The sequence below is a fragment of the Lonchura striata genome, chromosome 36 (genome assembly GCF_050655825.1).
Source record: "Lonchura striata isolate lonStrDom1 chromosome 36, ASM5065582v1, whole genome shotgun sequence".
In the NCBI taxonomy this organism is placed as follows: Eukaryota; Metazoa; Chordata; class Aves; order Passeriformes; family Estrildidae; genus Lonchura; species Lonchura striata.
This window is the reverse complement of record NC_140738.1, coordinates 864,644-882,673: the sequence shown is the minus strand read 5'-3', so window position 1 is coordinate 882,673 and position 18,030 is coordinate 864,644. Positions and strand designations below refer to the sequence as shown.

Sequence of the window (18,030 nt, the reverse complement as noted above, 5' to 3'; positions counted from 1 at the left end):
CTAAAGGGGGCGTGGCCTGATGCCCATTTATGGTCATGCCACGCCCCCTCGCAGGGCGGAAGTGGGCGGAGCTTTCCCCGGATTGGCCGAGGCGGCGCTGGGGGCGCTGGGGGAGCTGGCGGAGAACTGCGGGTAACTGGTTTATACTGGTTTGAACTGGGAATGGGTCTGGGGTTACTGGTTTGTACTGGGAGTGGTTTGGGGTTACTGGTTTATACTGGGAATGGGTCTGGGGTTACTGGTTTATACTGGGAATGGGTTTGGGGTTACTGGTTTGTACTGGGAATGGGTTTCGGGTTACTGGTTTGTACTGGGAATGGGTTTGGGGTTACTGGTTTGTACTGGGAATGGGTTTGGGGTTACTGGTTTGTACTGGGAATGGGTTTGGGGTTACTGGTTTATACTGGGAGTGGTTTGGGGTTACTGGTTTGTACTGGGAATGGGTTTGGGGTTACTGGTTTGTACTGGGAATGGGTTTGGGGTTACTGGTTTATACTGGGAGGGAGTTTGGGGTTACTGGTTTATACTGGGAATGGGTTTGGGGTTACTGGTTTGAACTGGGAATGGGTTTGGGGTTACTGGTTTGAACTGGGAATGGGTTTGGGGTTACTGGTTTGAACTGGGAATGGGTTTGGGGTTACTGGTTTGTACTGGGAATGGGTTTGGGGGTTACTGGTTTGTACTGGGAATGGGTTTGGGGGTTACTGGTTTGTACTGGGAATGGGTTTGGGGTTACTGGTTTGTACTGGGAGGGGTTTAAACTGGTCCATACTGGTCCGTACTGGTTTATACTGGTCCATACTTGTCTATATTGGTTTATACTGGTCCATACTGGTCCATACTGGTTTATACTGGTTTAAACTGGTCCATACTGGTTTATACTGGTCCCCAGCTCCGCCCTCCTGCCCCACCTGGAGCCCCTCCTGGCGGCCATCTTGGATCTGACCCAGGTGAGCCCCCTCCCAGTTCCCTCCCAGTATAAACCAGTAACCCCCGCTCCCCCTCCCAGTCCAAACCAGTCCAAACCAGTAACTCCCAGTTCCCTCCCAGTTCCCCCAGTGCCGGGTCCGAGGCGCCGCCTACGAGGCCCTGGGGAGCCTCAGCTGCTGCGGGAGGGAGTCGCAAACTGGTTTGTACTGGTTTATACTGGTTTGTACTGGGAGGGGGCTGGGAGGGCTTTAAACTGGTTTGTACTGGTTTGTACTGGTTTGTACTGGTTTGTGCTGGGATTTTGTGCATCAAAAATGGGAAAAAATGGGGAAAAATAGGGAAAATTGGGGAAAAAAGGTCAAACTGGTTTGTACTGGTTTATACTGGTTTGTACTGGTTTGTACTGGGAGGGGGCTGGGAGGGCTTTAAACTGGTTTGTACTGGTTTGTACTGGGAGTTTGTGCATCAAAAACCGGGAAAAATTTGGGTAAAATGGGGAAAAAATTACCAAAAAATGGGGAAAAAAGGGTTAAACTGGTTTGTACTGGTTTATACTGGTTTATACTGGGATTTTCTGCAGCAAAAATGGGTCAAAAATGGGAAAAAATAGGAAAAAATGGGAAAAAATTGGGAGAAAAAGGGAAAAATCGGGGGAAAATGGGGGAAAAGGTGATTGAACTGGTTTATACTGGTTTATACTGGTTTATACTGGGATTTTTTCCACCAAAAAAGGGGAAAAATGAAAAAAAATGGGAAAAAATGGGAAAAAATGGGGAAAAACGGGTCAAAATTGTTTATACTGGTTTATACTGGTTTATACTGGGATTTTTTCCACCGAAAAAGGGGAAAAATGAAAAAAAATGGGAAAAAATGGTAAAAAATGGGGAAAAAATGTGGAAAAGTTGGAAAAAAAGGCGTTAAACTGGTTTATACTGGTTTGTACTGGGATTTTGTGTTCCAAAAATGGGATAAAATGGGGAAAAATTGGGGAAAAAAGGGAAAAATTGGGGGAAAAAAGGTCAAACTGGTTTGTACTGGTTTATATTGGTTTATACTGGGATTGTGTGCTCCAAAAATGGACAAAAATGGGAAAAATGGGAAAAAATTGGGGGAAAAAGGGGAAAATTGGGGAAAAATTGGGGGAAAAATGTGAAAAATTGGGGGAAAAAGGGTCAAAGTGGTTTATACTGGTTTATACTGGTTTGAACTGGTTTATACTGGGATTTTGTGCCTGGGAGAGCAACTGGGAGCGATAAAATTGGGCAAAAATTTGAAAAAATTGGGGAGAAATGGGAAAAAAATTGGGGAAAAATAGGGAAAAAACACGTTATACTGGTTTATACTGGTCCATACTGGTTTTTATTGGTTTGCACTGGGATTTTGTGCTACAAAAATGGGAAAAAATTGGGGAAAAAAGGGAAAAAATGGAAAAAAATTAGAAAAAACATGGAAAAATTGGGAAAAAATGAATTGGTTTGTACTGGTTTATACTGGTTTGTATTGGTTTGTACTGGTTTGTACTGGTTTATACTGGTTTATACTGGGATTTTTTCCGCCGTAAAAGGGGAAAAATGGGAAAAAATGGGAAAAAATGGGGAAAAATGGGGAAAAGTTGGGAAAAAAGGCGTTAAACTGGTTTATACTGGTTTGTACTGGTTTGTACTGGTTTGTACTGGTTTATACTGGTTTATACTGGGATTTTTTCCGCCGAAAAAGGGGAAAAATGGGGAAAAGTTGGGAAAAAAGGCGTTAAACTGGTTTGTACTGGTTTGTACTGGTTTGTACTGGTTTATACTGGTTTATACTGGGATTTTTTCCACCGTAAAGGGGAAAAATGGGAAAAAAATGGAAAAAATGGGGGGAAAATGGGGAAAAGTTGGGAAAAAAGGCGTTAAATTGGTCTGTACTGGTCTGTACTGGTCTGCACTGGTTTGTACTGGTTTGTACTGGGATTTTTTCCACCGTAAAGGGGAAAAATGGGAAAAAATTGGAAAAAATGGGGAAAAAATGGGGAAAAGTTGGGGAAAAAAGCCGTTAAACTGGTTTATACTGGTTTATACTGGTTTGTACTGGTTTGTACTGGTTTGTACTGGTTTATACTGGTTTATACTGGTTTATACTGGTCTGTACTGGTTTATACTGGTTTATACTGGTTTATACTGGTTTATACTGGTTCCCCGCAGGCCCCTCCCCCGCCCAGCAGGGGGCGTTCCGGGCGCTGCTGGGGGCGCTGCGGGCGGAGCCGGAAGTGGGCGGGGCCCTGGGGGCGGTGGGCGGGGTCGGGCGGCTGCTGCAGCCCCCAGGCCACGCCCCCCCGGAATGGCTGGAGCCCATTGGCCGAGCCCTGTGTGACGTCATCGTCGGGCAGGTGAGAGGGGGCGGGGCTTAAAGTGGGCGTGGTTTAATGTGGGCGGGGTTTGGGATTGTGGGCGTGGCTTGAGGGGATTTGACCAATGGGGGCGTGGCTTGGGGTGAGGGGGCGTGGCTTTGGCGGGTGGGCGTGGCTTGGTTTAAGCCCCGCCCCTTTCTCCGACAGATCGCCTGCCTGAGATCCCGAGGGGACGGCGACGAGGAGGAGGTGGGGGAGCGGCTCCCAGTTCATCCCAGTTCATCCCAGTAACCCCAAATCCCATTCCCAGTTTGTCCCAGTTCATCCCAGTTCATCCCAGTTTGGTCCCAGTAACCCCAAATCCCATTCCCAGTTTGTCCCAGTAACTCCCAGTTCATCCCAGTTTGGTTCCAGTGAACCCAAATCCCATTCCCAGTTCATTCCAGTAACTCCCAGTTCAGCCCAGTCCATCCCAGTATGGCCCAGTCCCTCCCAGTCCCTCCCATTCCCTCCCAGTTCCCTCCCATTCCCTCCCAGTTCCCTCCCAGTCCCTCCCAGTCCCTCCCAGTCCCTCCCAGTTCCCTCCCAGTCCCTCCCAGTCCCTCCCAGTCCCTCCCAGTTCCCTCCCAGTTCCTCCCAGTTCCCTCCCAGTCCTTCCCAGTCCCTCCCAGTCCCTCCCAGTCCCTCCCAGTTCCCTCCCAGTCCCTCCCAGTTCCCTCCCAGTTCCTCCCAGTTCCCTCCCAGTCTCTCCCAGTCCCTCCCAGTCCCTCCCAGTCCCTCCCAGTTCCCTCCCAGTTCCCTCCCAGTCCCTCCCAGTTCCCTCCCAGTTCCCTCCCAGTCCCTCCCAGTCCCCTCCCAGTCCCTCCCAGTCCCTCCCAGTCCCCTCCCAATTCATCCCAGTTCATCCCATTCCCTCCCAGTCCCTCCCAGTCCCTCCCAGTCCCTCCCAGTCCCTCCCAGTAACCCCCCCACCCCCCCCAGACCTCCCAGCGCTCCGAGCTCCGCGAGACAGCCTCCGATTGGCTGCCGGAGGTGGGCGTGGCCATGGCGCGGGTGGGCGTGGCCGGCACCGGGGGGGGCGTGGCCTTCCCGCCCCGCCTCTTCCGCCGCCTCCTCCCCTCCCTATTGGCCGCCCTGGCCGACCCCGCCCACCCGGGGGCGCGGTCCTGGGCGGGGGCCGTGATTGGCCAGCTGGGCGGCGCCCTGGGCCCCGAGGCCACGCCCTTCCTGCCCGACCTGGGCCCCGCCTTCCGATTGGCCGCCGCCGACGCCGACCCCGAGGTCAGGGCCAACGCCTTCTACGCCATTGGCCGGATCGGCGAGGCCGCCGGACACGCCCACCTGGAGTATCCGCCAATGGGGAGGCGGGGGGAGGGGCTTGGGGGGCCCTGAACCCCTCCCGCCATCTTTAAGCCACGCCCATATTCCCTTAAGCCACGCCCACTTTTCATTAATGAGCTTTAAGCCCCGCCCACACTCCCTTAAGCCCCGCCCACATTTCATTAATGAACTTTAAGCCACGCCCATAGTCCCTTAAGCCCCGCCCACATTCCCTTAATGAGCTTTAAGCCACGCCCATATTCCCTTAAGCCACGCCCACATTCCATTAATGAACTTTAAGCCACGCCCATATTCCCTTAAGCCCCGCCCACATTCCCTTAAAGAGCTCTAAGCCCCGCCCACACTCCCTTAAGCCCCGCCCACATTCCCTTAATGAGCTTTAAGCCACGCCCACAATCATTTAAGCTCCGCCCACATTTCCATAATGAGCTTTAAACCCGCCCACAATCACTTAAGCCCCGCCCACATTCCCTTAATGAACTTTAAGCCCCGCCCACATTCCCTTAAGCCCCGCCCACATTCCCTTAATGAGCTTTAAGCCCCGCCCACATTCCCTTAAGCCCCGCCCACATTTCCATAATAAACTTAAAGCCCCGCCCACATTCCCTTAAGCCCCGCCCATATTTCCTTAATGAGATTCAAACCCCGCCCACATTCCCTTAAGCCACGCCCACAATCCTTTAAGCCACGCCCACATTTTTAATGGGCTCTAAGCCCCGCCCACATTCCCTTAAAAGGCTCAAAGCCCCGCCCACAATCCCTTAAGCCCCGCCCACTTTTCATTAAATGCTTAAACCCCGCCCACATTAAATTAAAATACTTTAAGCCACACCCACACACGTTTAAGCCACGCCCACATTCTCTTAAGCCCCGCCCCTTGTCAATCAACCCCCGAAGCCCCGCCCACATTCCTTTAATGAGCTCTAAGCCCCGCCCCTTTCCCTTAATGAGCTTAAACCCCGCCCAAATTCCCTTAAGCCACGCCCACATTCCATTAAAATGATTCAAGCCCCGCCCACATTCCCTTAATGTGGTTTAAGCCCCGCCCACAATCCCCGAAGCCCCGCCCACATTCCTTTAATGAGCTGTAAGCCCCGCCCCTTTTCCCCTAAGCCCCGCCCCCTTGCCAATCAACGCCAAAGCCACGCCCCCAATCCCTCTATAAGCTCAAGCCACGCCCCCTTGTCAATCAATTCGGAAGCCCCGCCCGCAATCCCCATATAAGGCCAAGCCCCGCCCACTTGTCAATCAACCCACCGAAGCCCCGCCCCTTTCCGTCGAAGCCCCGCCCCTTTTTCCTTAATTGGCAGGGGGGCGTGGCCGGGGGCGGAGCTCTGCCTGCGCGCCCTGCGGGGGGAGGGGCCGGGGCGGGTCCGGGACAACGCGCTGGGAGCGCTGGTCAGACAGCAGGGGGCGCCCTGCCCGCAGGTGGGTACTGGGAGGGACTGGGAGGGACTGGGAGGGACTGGGATGAACTGGGAGGGACTGGGAGGGAACTGGGAGGAACTGGGAGGGAACTGGGAGGGACTGGGAGGGACTGGGAGGGACTGGGAGGGACTGGGAGGGACTGGGATGGACTGGGAGGGACTGGGAGGGACTGGGAGGGACTGGGAGGGACTGGGATGGACTGGGAGGGACTGGGAGGGACTGGGAGGGACTGGGAGGGACTGGGAGGGACTGGGAGGGGGTTGGGGGTTACTGGTTTATACTGGGATGAACTGGGAAGGGAAAAATGGGGAAAAAAATCGGATTTTAAAGGGTTAAAAATGGGGGAAATGGGGGTTTGGGGTTACTGGTCCATACTGGTTTATACTGGTCCATACTGGTCCATACTGGTCCATACTGGTCCATACTGGTCCGTACTGGTCCATACTGGTCCATACTGGTCCGTACTGGCCCATACTGGTCCATACTGGTCCGTACTGGTCCATACTGGTCCATACCGGTCCATACCGGTTTATACTGGTCCATACTGGTTTATACTGGTCCGTACTGGTCCATACTGGTCCATACTGGTCCTCACTGGTCCATACTGGTCCATACTGGTTTATACTGGTCCATACTGGTCCATACTGGTCCATACTGGTCCATACTGGTTTATACTGGTTTATACTGGTCCATACTGGTCCATACTGGTCCATACTGGTCCATACTGGTCCATACTGGTCCATACTGGTTTATACTGGTCCATACTGGTCCATACTGGTCCATACTGGTCCATACTGGTCCATACTGGTCTATACTGGTTTATACCGGTCCATACTGGTCCATACTGGTCCGTACTGGTTTATACTGGTCCATACTGGTCCATACTGGTCCGTACTGGTGCAGCTGCTGCCGCTGCTCCTGGGGGCGCTGCCGATCTCGGAGGATCTCGAGGAGGAGGCGCCGGTGCTGAACTTCCTGCTGAGGGCGGGGCCCGAGCTGGTGAGCCCCAAAATCGCCCAAATTCACCCCAAAATCCTGTCCCGAGGATCCCCAAAATTCGGGGGAAAAAATGGGGGAAAAATTAAAAAAAAAAAAGTGAAAAAATCCGGCGGAATTTGGGGAAAATACAGCAAAATATTCAAAATATTGGGGGGATAAAATGGAGCAAATTGACCCCAAAATCTGCTCCGAAAATTCCCAAAATTTGGGGGAAATTTGGGAAAAAATTTGGCCGACGGTTGGGAAAAAAATGCCAAAAAAAAATTTGGGAGAAATTCAACAAAATTCCCCCCAAAATTCCAAATTCAACCCAAAATTCCTGAATTTCCCCCATATCCTGCCAAATTTCTCCCCAAATCCCAAAAATTCCCCAAAATCCCCGAATTTCCCCCAAAATTCTGAAATTTCTGCCAAATTCCCCCAAATTCTGAATTTTCCCCCCAAAAAATCCCAAAATTTCCAACAAATTTCAATCTAAATTCCCCCAAAAATTCCCAATTTTTTCTCCAAAATCCCCAAATTTTTCCCCAAATTTTGGCAAAATTCCCAAATTTCCCCCAAATCCCCCAAAATTTACCCAAAATTAACCCAAAATCCCCAATTTCTCCCAAAAATTCTCCTCCAAAATTCCCAATTTTTACCCTGAAATTCTCCAAAATTCTGAATTTCCCCAAAAAAAATCCCAAAATTTCTGAATTTTCCGCCAAAAAATTCCTCAATTCCCGCAAAATTACCCTAAAATTCCCAACTTTTCCCAAAGTTTCTCGAATTTTCCCCAAAATTCCTGATTTTTTCCCCAAAAATCCCCCAAATTTTCCCAGATTTCCCCAAAATTCTGAATTTCCCAAGAAAATTCCCCAAATTTCCACAAAATTTCTCCAAATTTCCCAAAAGAATTCCCAAAATTTCCACAGAATTCCCCAAAAAAATTCCCGAATTTCCCCCAAAATTTTTCCCCAAATTCTCCCAAAATTTCCCCCTAAAATTCCCAAAGTTTTCCCCAAAAATTTCCCCCAAAATTCTGAATTTCCCCAAAATTTCTCCCAAAATTCCCAATTTTCCCCAAATTTCCCTAAATTCTGAATTTCATGCAAAAAAATTTCCAAATTTTCCCCAAATTACCCCAAAATTCCCAAATTTTCCCAATTTCTCCCCAAAATTTCCCCAGAAAAATCCCCCCAAAATTCCCCCTCATATTCCCAATTTTTTCCCCCCAAAATCCCCAAATTTTCCCCGAATTTCCCCAAAATTCCTGAATTTCTGCCAAAATTCCCCAAAATTCTGAATTTTCCCAAAAAAATCCCAAAATCCCCCCAAAAGTTCCCCAAGTTCTCCCAAAAATTTCCCCCAAAATTCCAAATTTCTCCCCAAAATTCCCAAACTTTTCCCCAAAAATTCCCCAAATTTCCCCAAAAATCCCCAAAATTCCCAAATTTCTCCCAAATCCCTCAAAATTTCTCCTCAAATTCCCAAATTTTCCCAATTTCTCCCCAAAATTCCCAAATTTTTCCCCCTAAAATCCCCAAATTTTCCCCCAATTTCCTCATATTCCCAAATTCCCCCAAATTTCCCCCAAAAAATTCCAAAATTCCCCCAAAACCCCCCAGAATTCTCAATTTCCCTCAAAAATCTCCAACTTCTCCCCAAAATTCCGCAATTTTTCCCCAAAATCCCCAAATTTTCCCTGAATTCCCCCAAAATTCCAAATTCCCCCAAAAATTCCCCCAAAAATCCCCAAATTCCCCCCAAATTCTCCCCAAAAATTCCCATTTTTCCCCCTAAAATCCCCATTTTCTCCCCAAAATTCCCCATTTTTTCCCCCAGTTTTTTCCCCAAATTCCCTAAAATTCCCCCCAAATCCCCGAAACTCCCAAATTTTCCCGAAATTCCCCCAAAATTTGGGAATTTTTGGCCCCAGCTGCTCCCTCACCTCGCGGCGTTCGTCGGCGCCGTCGGCCCCGGCCTGGCCCAGCGGCGCCTCCCGGCAGGTGGGATGGAAAATTCGGGAATTTGGGGAATTTTGGGGAGAAATTCGGGAATTTTGGGCAATTTCGGGGAAAAATTGGGGATTTTGGGGGAAAAAATCGGGATTTTGGGGTGAAAATTGGGTGATTTTAGGGGAAAAAAGTGGGAATTTGGGGGAAAATTTGGGAATTTTGGGGGATTTTGAGGAGGAATTTGGGGTAAAATTTGGGGATTTGGGGGAAAATGGGAAGAATTTTGGGAATTTTTGGTGGAAATTTGGGAATTTTGTAGAAAATTTGGGAAATTTGGGAGAAAGTTTGGGAATTTTGGGGAATGTTGGGGGAAAATTTGGGGATTTTGGGGGAAAAATTCGGGATTTTGGGGGGAAAATTGGGCAATTTGGGGGGAAAAAAGTGGGAATTTGGGGGAAATTTGGGAATTTTTGGGAATTTTGGGGGATGTTGGGGAGAAATTTGGGGATTTGGGGATTTTGGGGGGAAATTTGGGGATTTTGGGGAAAATGGGAAGAATTTTGGGGGTTTTTGGTGGAAATTTGGGGGTTTTGGAGAAAATTTGGGAAAAAATTTGGGGGTTTGGGGGAAAATTGGAGAATTTTTTTGGGTTTTGGGGGGAAATTTGGGGATTTCAGGGAAAATTTGGAAATTTGGGGGGAAATGTGGGGTTTTGGGGGGAAATTTGGGAATTTTTGGGAATTTTGGGAATTTGGGGGAAAATTTTGGAATTTGGGGAGAATTTTGGGAATTTCTGGTGGGAATTTGGGGGGAAATTTGGGGATTTTGGGGGAAAATTTGGGAACTTCTGGTGGAAATTTGGGGATTTTGGGGAATGTTGGGAGTTTTGGAAGAATTTTGGGATTTGGGTGGAAAATTTGGGGATTTTGGGGAATTTTGGGGATGTTGGGGAGAAATTTGAGAATTTGGGGGGAAAACTTGGAGATTTTGGGGGGGAATTTGGGGGAAATTGGGAATTTTGGGGGAAATTGGGGGAATTTGGGGAGAATTTTGGGAATTTTTGGAGTAAATTTGGGAATTTTGGAGAAAATGTGGGTAAAAATTTGGGAATTTTAGGGGGAAAATTTGGAGATTTTGGGTAAAAAAATCTGGAATTTGGGGAAAATTTGGGATTTGGGGGAAAATTTTTTTGTAATTTTGGGAAATTTGGGGAAAACTGGGGACAAAAAATTGGGAATTTTGGGGAAAATTTGGGAAAATTTTGGGAATTTGGGGGAGAATTGGGAATTTTGGGGGATTTCGAGGGAAAATTTGGGGGATTTGGGAATTTTGGGACAAAAATATGGGAATTTTGGGGAAAAAATGGGAATTCAGGGGAGTATTTGGGAATTTTGGGTGGAATATTGGGAATTCTGGGGGGAATTTGGGGGGAATTTCGGAAAATACTGGGTATTCGGGGCAGAATTTGGTAATTTGGGGAAATTCAGTAATTTCAGTGAAAAATTTGGGAATTTGGGACAAAAATTTGGGAATTGGGGGAGATTTGGGAATTTGGAGGGGAAATTCGGGGAAGATTTGGGGGAAAATTTGGGAAAAAATTTGGGGATTTGGGGGGAAAAATTGAGAATTTTTTTGAATTTTGGGTGGAAATTTGGGAATTTCAGGGAAAATTTGGGAATTTGGGGGGAAATGGGGGGTTTTGGGGGGAAATTTGGGAATTTTTGAGGGAAAATTTGGGAATTTTGGGAATTTTGGGGAATGTTGGGGGAAAATTTGGGGATTTAGGGGGAAATTTGGGGATTTTCTGGGAATTTGGGGGGAAATTTTGGAATTTTTGGGAATTTTGGGGGATGTTGGGGGGAAAAATTGGGAATTTGGGGGGAAAAATTGGGAATTTTGGGGGAAGATTTGGGAATTTGGGTGGATAAATTGGGAATTTTTTGGTATTTTGGGGGATGTTGGGGAGGAATTTGGGAATTTGGGGGGAAAATTTGGGGATTTTGGGGAAAATGGGGAATTTTGGGGGAAAATTTAGGAAAAAATTTGGGGATTCTTGGGGGGGAAATTGGGAGTTTTTTGGGATTTTTTTCTCTTTTTTTTCTCATTTTTTTTCTCTTTTTGTCTCATCATTTTCTCTTTTTTTCTCTTATTTTTCTTTTTTTTCTCATTTTTTCTCATTTTCTTCTCTTTTTTCCCTTATTTTCTCTTTTTTTGTCATTTTTTTTCCCTTTTTTTTCTTTTTTTCTTTCTTTTCTGTTTTTTTTTTTCTTTTTCTTCGCTTTTTTTCTCATTTTTTTCTCTTTTTTTTCTCATTTTTTTGTCATTTCTCTTTTTTTTCTGTTTTTTTTTCTCATTTTTTTCTCCTTTTTTTCTGCTTTTTTCTCTGTTTTTCCTCATCTTTTTCTCTTTTTTTCTCTTATTTTTCTTTTTTTTCTTATTTTTTTCTCTTTTTTTCCCTTTTTTTCTCTTTTTTCTCATTTTTTTCTCCTTTTTTCTTTTTTCTCATTTTTTTCTCCTTTCTCTTTTTTTCTCATTTTTTTCTCATTTTTTTCTCATTTTTTCTCCTTTTTTATCTTTTTTTCTCTTTTTTCCCTCATTTTTTTCTCATTTTTTTCTCTTTTTTTTCTCATTTTTTCTCATTTTTTTGTGGTTTTTTTCTCATTTTTTCTTTTTTTCTCATTTTTTTCTCTTTTTTTATCTTTTTTTTCTCCTTTTTTTCTCATTTTTTAATCTGTTTTTTCTTTTTTTCTCATGTTTTTCATTTTTTCTGTTTTTTTCTCATTTTTTTCTCTTTTTTTCTCATTTTTTCTTTTTTCTCCTTTTTTTCTTTTTTTTCATTTTTTTCTCATTTTTTTCTCATTTTTTTCTTTTTTTCTCCTTTTTTTCTCATTCTTTTCTCATTCTTTTCTCTTTTTTCTCCTTTTTCCTCATTTTTCCTCCTTTTCCTCTTTCCCCGGCCCCGCCCCCTGCCAGGGCTCAGCCAATCGCTGCTGGCGCTGCTCCGGGCGATGGGCGGGGCCAACCCGCGGCACTTCCGGGTGGGCGTGGCCTCCCTGGACCCCGCCCACGCCGCCATCTTGGCCCGGCTGCTGGATGACGTCACCGCCGACCAATAAAAACGCGAGGGGCAGAAAGGGGGCGTGGCCTGCGCGGAGGGGGCGGGGCTCGGGAAAATCCAGGAATTTACAGAAATTCCCAAAAAATTCCAAGAAATTTCACCCCGAAACGTCCGGAATTCACCTGAAATTCCCAAATTTAACCCAAAATTCCCAATTTTAACCCAAAATTCCCAAATTTCACCCAAAAATTCCCCAAAATTCACAAATCTCACCCAGAAACTCTTAAAATTCCCAATTTTCCCCCAAAAAAATTCCCGAATTTGATCCAGAAATCCCCAAAATCCCCCAGAATTCCCAAATTTTACGCCAAAAATTCCCCAAAATGCCCAAATTTCACCAAAATTTCCCAAAAATTTACAAATTTTCAACCAAGTTTCAAGAAAAAAAAAATTGCTCAAAATTCCCAGGTTTTGTCAAGAATTCCCAAATTTCCCCCAGAACTCCCCAAAATTCCCAAATTTTGCAGAAAAATTTCCCAAAAATCTGAAATTTCACCCAAATTTCCCAAAAATTCCCAAATTTCACCCACATTTCCCGCAATTTTTCCCTAAAATTTCTCAAAATCCCCAAATTACACCCAAACTTCCTAAAAATTTCCAAATTTCCCCCAAATCCCCAAATTTCCCCCAAATATTCCAAAAATTTCCAAATTTCACCCCAAAATTCCCCAATTCCACTCAAATTTCCCCAAAATTTCCAAATTCTTCCCTAAAATTCCCAAATTTCACCTGAATTTCCCCAAAATCTGAAAATTTCCCCAAAATTTCCAAATTACCCCCAAAAAATTCCCAAAATGCCCAAATTTGATCCAACCATTTCTAAAAAAATAATCAAATTTCCCCCAGAATTTTCCAGAATTCCCAAATTTCCCCCAGAAGTCTCCAAAATATTTTCCACTTTTGCTGGAAAATTCCCCAAAAATCCTCAAATTTCTCCTAAAATTTCCCTAAAATTCCCAAAATTCGGTAAAAAAAATCCCCAAAATTCTTCAAAATTCCAAAAATTCCACCCAAAAGTTCCTGAAATTCCCCAAATTCCTCTCAAAATTCCCAAATTTCCCCAAAATTCCCAATTTCCCTCCAAATTCTGAAAAATGGCCCCAAATTCCAAATTTCCCCCAAATTCCCTTAAAAATTCCCAAAACTCCTCCCAAAATTCACAAATTTTCCCAAAAATCCTCCAAAAATTCCCCAAATTCCCCCAAATCCCAAAATTCCCAAAAAATTCACCAAATTTCCCTGAAAAATTCCTGACTTTTTCCCGAATTTCTCCCAAGTTTCTCCCAAATTTCCCCAAATTTCTGTCTAAATTTTCCCCAAAATCCCCAAATTTCACCCAAAACCCCCAAATTTTTCCCCAAAATCCCCAAATTTCCCCAAAATCCCCAAATTTCCCCCAAAATCCCCAAATTTCCCCCCAAAATCCCCAAATTTCCCCTCAAAATCCCCAAATTTCCCCCCAAAATCCCCAAATTTCCCCAAAATCTGCAAATTTCCCCCCAAAATCCCCAAATTTCCCCCCAAAATCCCCAAATTTCCCCAAAATCTGCAAATTTCCCCCCAAAATCCCCAAATTTCCCCAAAATCCCCAAATTTCCCCCAAAATCCCCAAATTTTTCCCCAAAATCCCCAATTTTTCCCCAAAATCCCCAAATTTCTCCCCAAAATCCCCAAATTTTCCCAAAAACCCCCAAATTTCACCCCAAATCCCCAATTTTTCCCAAAATCCCCAAATTTCCCCCAAAATCCCCAAATTTTCCCAAAATCCCCAAATTTTCCCAAAATCCCCAAATTTCCCCAAAATCCCCAAATTTTACCCCAAATTTCCCCCCAAAATCCCCAAATTTTCTCCAAAATCCCCAAATTTCCCCCAAAATCCCGAAATTTTCCCCAAAATCCCCAAATTTCCCCCCAAAAACCCTCTCGGCTCCATATAAGGCAAAGTGGGCGGGGTTTATTGGCGGCCGGGGCGGAGCTGGATCCTGATTGGCCCGTAGGGCTGCGCCTGCTCCAGCTTCAGCCAATGGGAGGCGCAGAGCTCTGGGGGGAAGGGGCGGGGCTTAATGAATATTAATTAAGGGGCGGGGCTTAAAGTGGGCGGGGCCTAATGAGGAATTTAATTAAGGGGTGCAGATTATTGTGGGCGGGGCCTAATTAGGAAATTAATTAAGGGGTGCAGATTAAAGTGGGCGGGGCCTAATTAGGAAATTAATTAAGGGGTGGGGATTAAAGTGGGCGGGGCCTAATTAGGAAATTAATTAAGGGGTGGGGATTAAAGTGGGCGGGGCTTGAGGGAAGGGGCGTGGCCAAGGCTCACCCAGGCACAGCGCGAAGGCCCGAGCGACGCGGGGCCGCAGCCAATCAGGGCCCAGGATGGCGCCAAGCTCCGCCCCCTCCGGGGCGCGGGCGTGCTCCAGGATCAGGCTGGCGGAGAGACGGGATTGGTCGGAAAAATTCCCAAAAAAACCGGGCAAAATCCCAAAAAATGTCCCAGAATATGTCCCCAAAATCTTAAAAAAATTAAAATAAAAATTAGCAAAATAATCCAAAAATATATCCCAAAAAATGTCCAAAAATATATCCCAAAAATCTCAAAAAATCAAAATAAAAATCCACAAAATAATTCCAAAAAATGTCCCAAAAATGTCCAAAAATTCCAAAAAAAATCCACAAAATAATCCCAAAAAATGTCCCAAAAATCTCAAAAAAATCAAAATAAAAATACACAAAATAATCCCAAAAAATGTCCGAAAATATGTCCCAAATATCTCAAAAAAATAAATAAAAAAAAATAATAATCCCAAAAAATGTCTCAAAAAATGTCCCAAAAAATCCCCCAAAAAAATCTACGAAATAATCACAAAAAATGTCCAAAAATATGTCCCAAAAATCTCAAATAAAATTTAAAAAAATACACTAAATAATCCCAAAAAATGTCCGAAAATATGTCCCAAAAATCTGAAAAAAATTAAAATAAAAATCCACAGAATAATCCCAAAAAGTGTTCCAAAAAATGTCCCAAAAATCTCAAAAAATTCCCCAAAAAATCTACAAAATAATCCCAAAAAAGTCTCAAAAAATGTCCCAAAAATTCCCCCAAAAAAATCTACAAAATAATCACAAAAAATGTCCAAAATATGTCCCAAAAAATCTCATAAAATCAAAATAAAAATCCACAAAATAATTCCAAAATTGTCCAAAAATTCCCCAAAAATCCACAAAATAATCACAAAAAATGTCCCAAAATAGGTCCCAAAAATCTCAAAAAATTAAAATAAAAATACACAAAATAATCCAAAAATATATCCCAAAAAATGTCCCCAAAATCTCAAAAAAAATTTAAAAAAATACACAAAATAATCCCAAAAAATGTCCAAAAATATATCCCAAAAATCTCAAAAAATCAAAATAAAAATCCACAGAATAATCCCAAAAAATGTCCCAAAAATCTCAAAAAAATCAAAATAAAAATCCACCGAATAATCCCAAAAAATGTTCCAAAAAATGTCCCAAAAATGTCAAAAAATTAAAAAAATAAATACAAAAATTAATCGCAAAAAATGCCACAAATATCTCAAAAAAATTCCCAAAAACATGGCCAAAAAATTAATAAAAAATCCCAAAATTGTCCCAAAAAATGTTCCAAGTATCTCAAAAAATTTAAAAAAAAATCCAAAAAATAATCGCAAAAAATGTCACAAAATATGTCCCAAAAATCTCATAAAATTAAAAAAAAACTCCTCAAAATAATCCCAAAAATATCCCGAAAAATGTCCCAAAAATCTCAAAAAATTCACAAAAAAATCTACAAAATAATCCCAAAAAATGTCCCAAAAATCTCATAAAATTAAAAAAAAATCCACAAAATATTCCCAGAAAATGTCCCAAAAAATCTCAAAATTTAAAAAAAAAAAAAATTACACAAAATAATCCCAAAAAAAGTCCCAAAAGTGCCACAAGAGTCACAAAAATTCCTCAAAACTCCCCCAAAATTGCCAAAATCTAAAAAAAAATCTCACAGAATTCCCAAAAATTCTCCAAAAGCCCCAAAAATTCCTCAATAATCCCCATCAATTCCCCAAAAATGCCTAATAAAACTCCCCCTGAATTCCCAAAAAATCCCCCAAAATTAATTCCGAATTCCTCCAAAAATTCCAAAAAAATTCACAAAAAAATCCCACAAAATTTTTTTTTAAAATTCCCCAAATTGCCGAAACTCCCAAAAATCCTGGAAAAATCCCCAAAAAATCCCTTCAAAGTCGCCGAAAAAATCCCTGAAAAATCCCCAAAAATTCAAAAAACCCCCCCAGATTTTCCCAAAATTCCCCGGAATTTCCCCAAAAACTCCCCCGAAATTTAAAGAATTCCCTCCAAAATGTCCCAAAACCCCCAAAATTCCCGAAAATTCCCCAAAATTCCCAAATTTCCGAGCCCACCTGCGGAGGTCGAGGGGCGGCGCCTCCGGCAGCTCCGGCAGCAGCTCCGGGGGCGGGGCCGGGAGGGGCGGGGCGCTGGGGGCGGGGCCAAGCGTCAAACCACGCCCCCTGTCATCATTAGCCACGCCCCTTTCGGCCAACCACGCCCCCTTTCAATCCAAGCCACGCCCCTCTCCCCGTTAGCCACGCCCCCTCCGTCCAGCCACGCCCCCTTTTCCCCAAGCCACGCCCTCCATCAAAGCCACGCCCACGCCTTTCCAAGCCACGCCCCCTGCGTCCAACAAAACCGCGTCTGTTCTCCACAAGCCACGCCCCCTTTTCTGGCCAAGCCACGCCCCTTTTTAAATAAACCACGCCCCCTATTACACAATTCACTCCATCCATCAAAGCCACGCCCACTCCTTTACCAAGCCACGCCCACTCCATCCACAGGCCACGCCCCCTCTCCCCATAAGCCACGCCCACTCCTCTAAAAAAGCCGCGCCCTTTCAGAAAGCCACGCCCTTTTATTTCAAGCCACGCCCAATTTTTAACTAAGCCACGCCCCTTTTCCCCAACCCACGCCCTCCATCAAAGCCACGCCCACTCTTTTAACATGCCGCGCCCTTTCAGAAAGCCACGCCCTCTTTCACTCCAAGCCTCGCCCCTTTTAGGTCAAGCCACGCCCCTCTTTTCACTAAGACACGCCCCTTATAAAGCCACGCCCCTTTCCCCAACCCACTCCCTCCATTAAAGCCACGCCCACTCATTTCTAAGCCACGCCCACTCCATCCACAAGCCACGCCCCCTCTCCCCATAAGCCACGCCCACTCCTCTAAAAACCCGCGCCCTTTCAGAAAGCCACGCCCCTTTTATTTCAAACCACGCCCCATTTTAACTAAGCCACGCCCCCTTACCCCAACCCACGCCCTCCATCAAAGCCACGCCTACTTCTTTACGAAACCACGCCCCTTTCAGCAAGCCACGCCTTCTTTCCCTCCAAGCCACGCCCCTTTTAACTAAACCACGCCCCCTTTCCCCCAACCCAACCCCTCCATCAAAGCCATGCCCACTCCTTTAACAAACCACGCCCCTTTCAGTAAGCCACGCCCCTTTCACTGCAAGCCACGCCCCCTTTCTGACTAAGCCACGCCCCCTTTCCCAACCTACTCCCTCTATCAAGGCCACGCCCACTTTACCAAACCACGCCCACTTTACCAAGCCACGCCCACACCTTTAACAAGCCGCGCCCTTTCAGCAAGCCACGCCCCCTTTTCATTTCAAGCCACGCCCCTTTTCTGACCAAGCCACGCCCCCTTTAAACCACGCCCTCATCAAAGCCACGCCCACTACTCTAACAAGCCGCGCCCCTTCAGAAAGCCACGCCCCCTTTCTGAGCAAGCCACGCCCCCTTTAAACTAAACCACGCCCTCTGTCAAAGCCACGCCCACTCCTTTACCAAGCCACGCCCCTTCTTCTAAAAGCCACGCCCTCCTTTTACCAAGCCACCCCCATTCACTTTTTCTTTTTTTT

At 45.1% G+C, this 18,030-nt stretch overlaps 1 protein-coding gene across 5 annotated transcripts in view; it reads left to right on the top strand.

Annotated features, from left to right (window-relative positions):
- Positions 1-16,615, top strand: part of IPO4 (importin 4) — a 44,925-nt gene extending 28,310 nt beyond the window's left edge. Inside the window, exons 20-29 of one of the 5 annotated variants that reach the window (XM_085565697.1) lie at positions 55-132; positions 893-950; positions 1,051-1,129; positions 3,114-3,298; positions 3,467-3,508; positions 4,241-4,605; positions 5,911-6,028; positions 6,932-7,027; positions 8,946-9,015; positions 11,938-12,190. In XM_085565697.1, coding sequence (XP_085421823.1) covers positions 55-132; positions 893-950; positions 1,051-1,129; positions 3,114-3,298; positions 3,467-3,508; positions 4,241-4,605; positions 5,911-6,028; positions 6,932-7,027; positions 8,946-9,015; positions 11,938-12,080 — 1,234 coding nt within the window. In that variant the 3' untranslated portion in view covers positions 12,081-12,190. Of the gene's footprint in view, positions 1-54; positions 133-892; positions 951-1,050; positions 1,130-3,113; positions 3,299-3,466; positions 3,509-4,240; positions 4,606-5,910; positions 6,029-6,931; positions 7,028-8,945; positions 9,016-11,937; positions 13,495-14,375 lie in introns of those variants that run through there. The other 4 variants (XM_085565698.1, XM_085565693.1, XM_085565696.1 and 1 more) reach the window with 4 other exon arrangements.
- Positions 16,616-18,030: the final 1,415 nt, after the last annotated feature.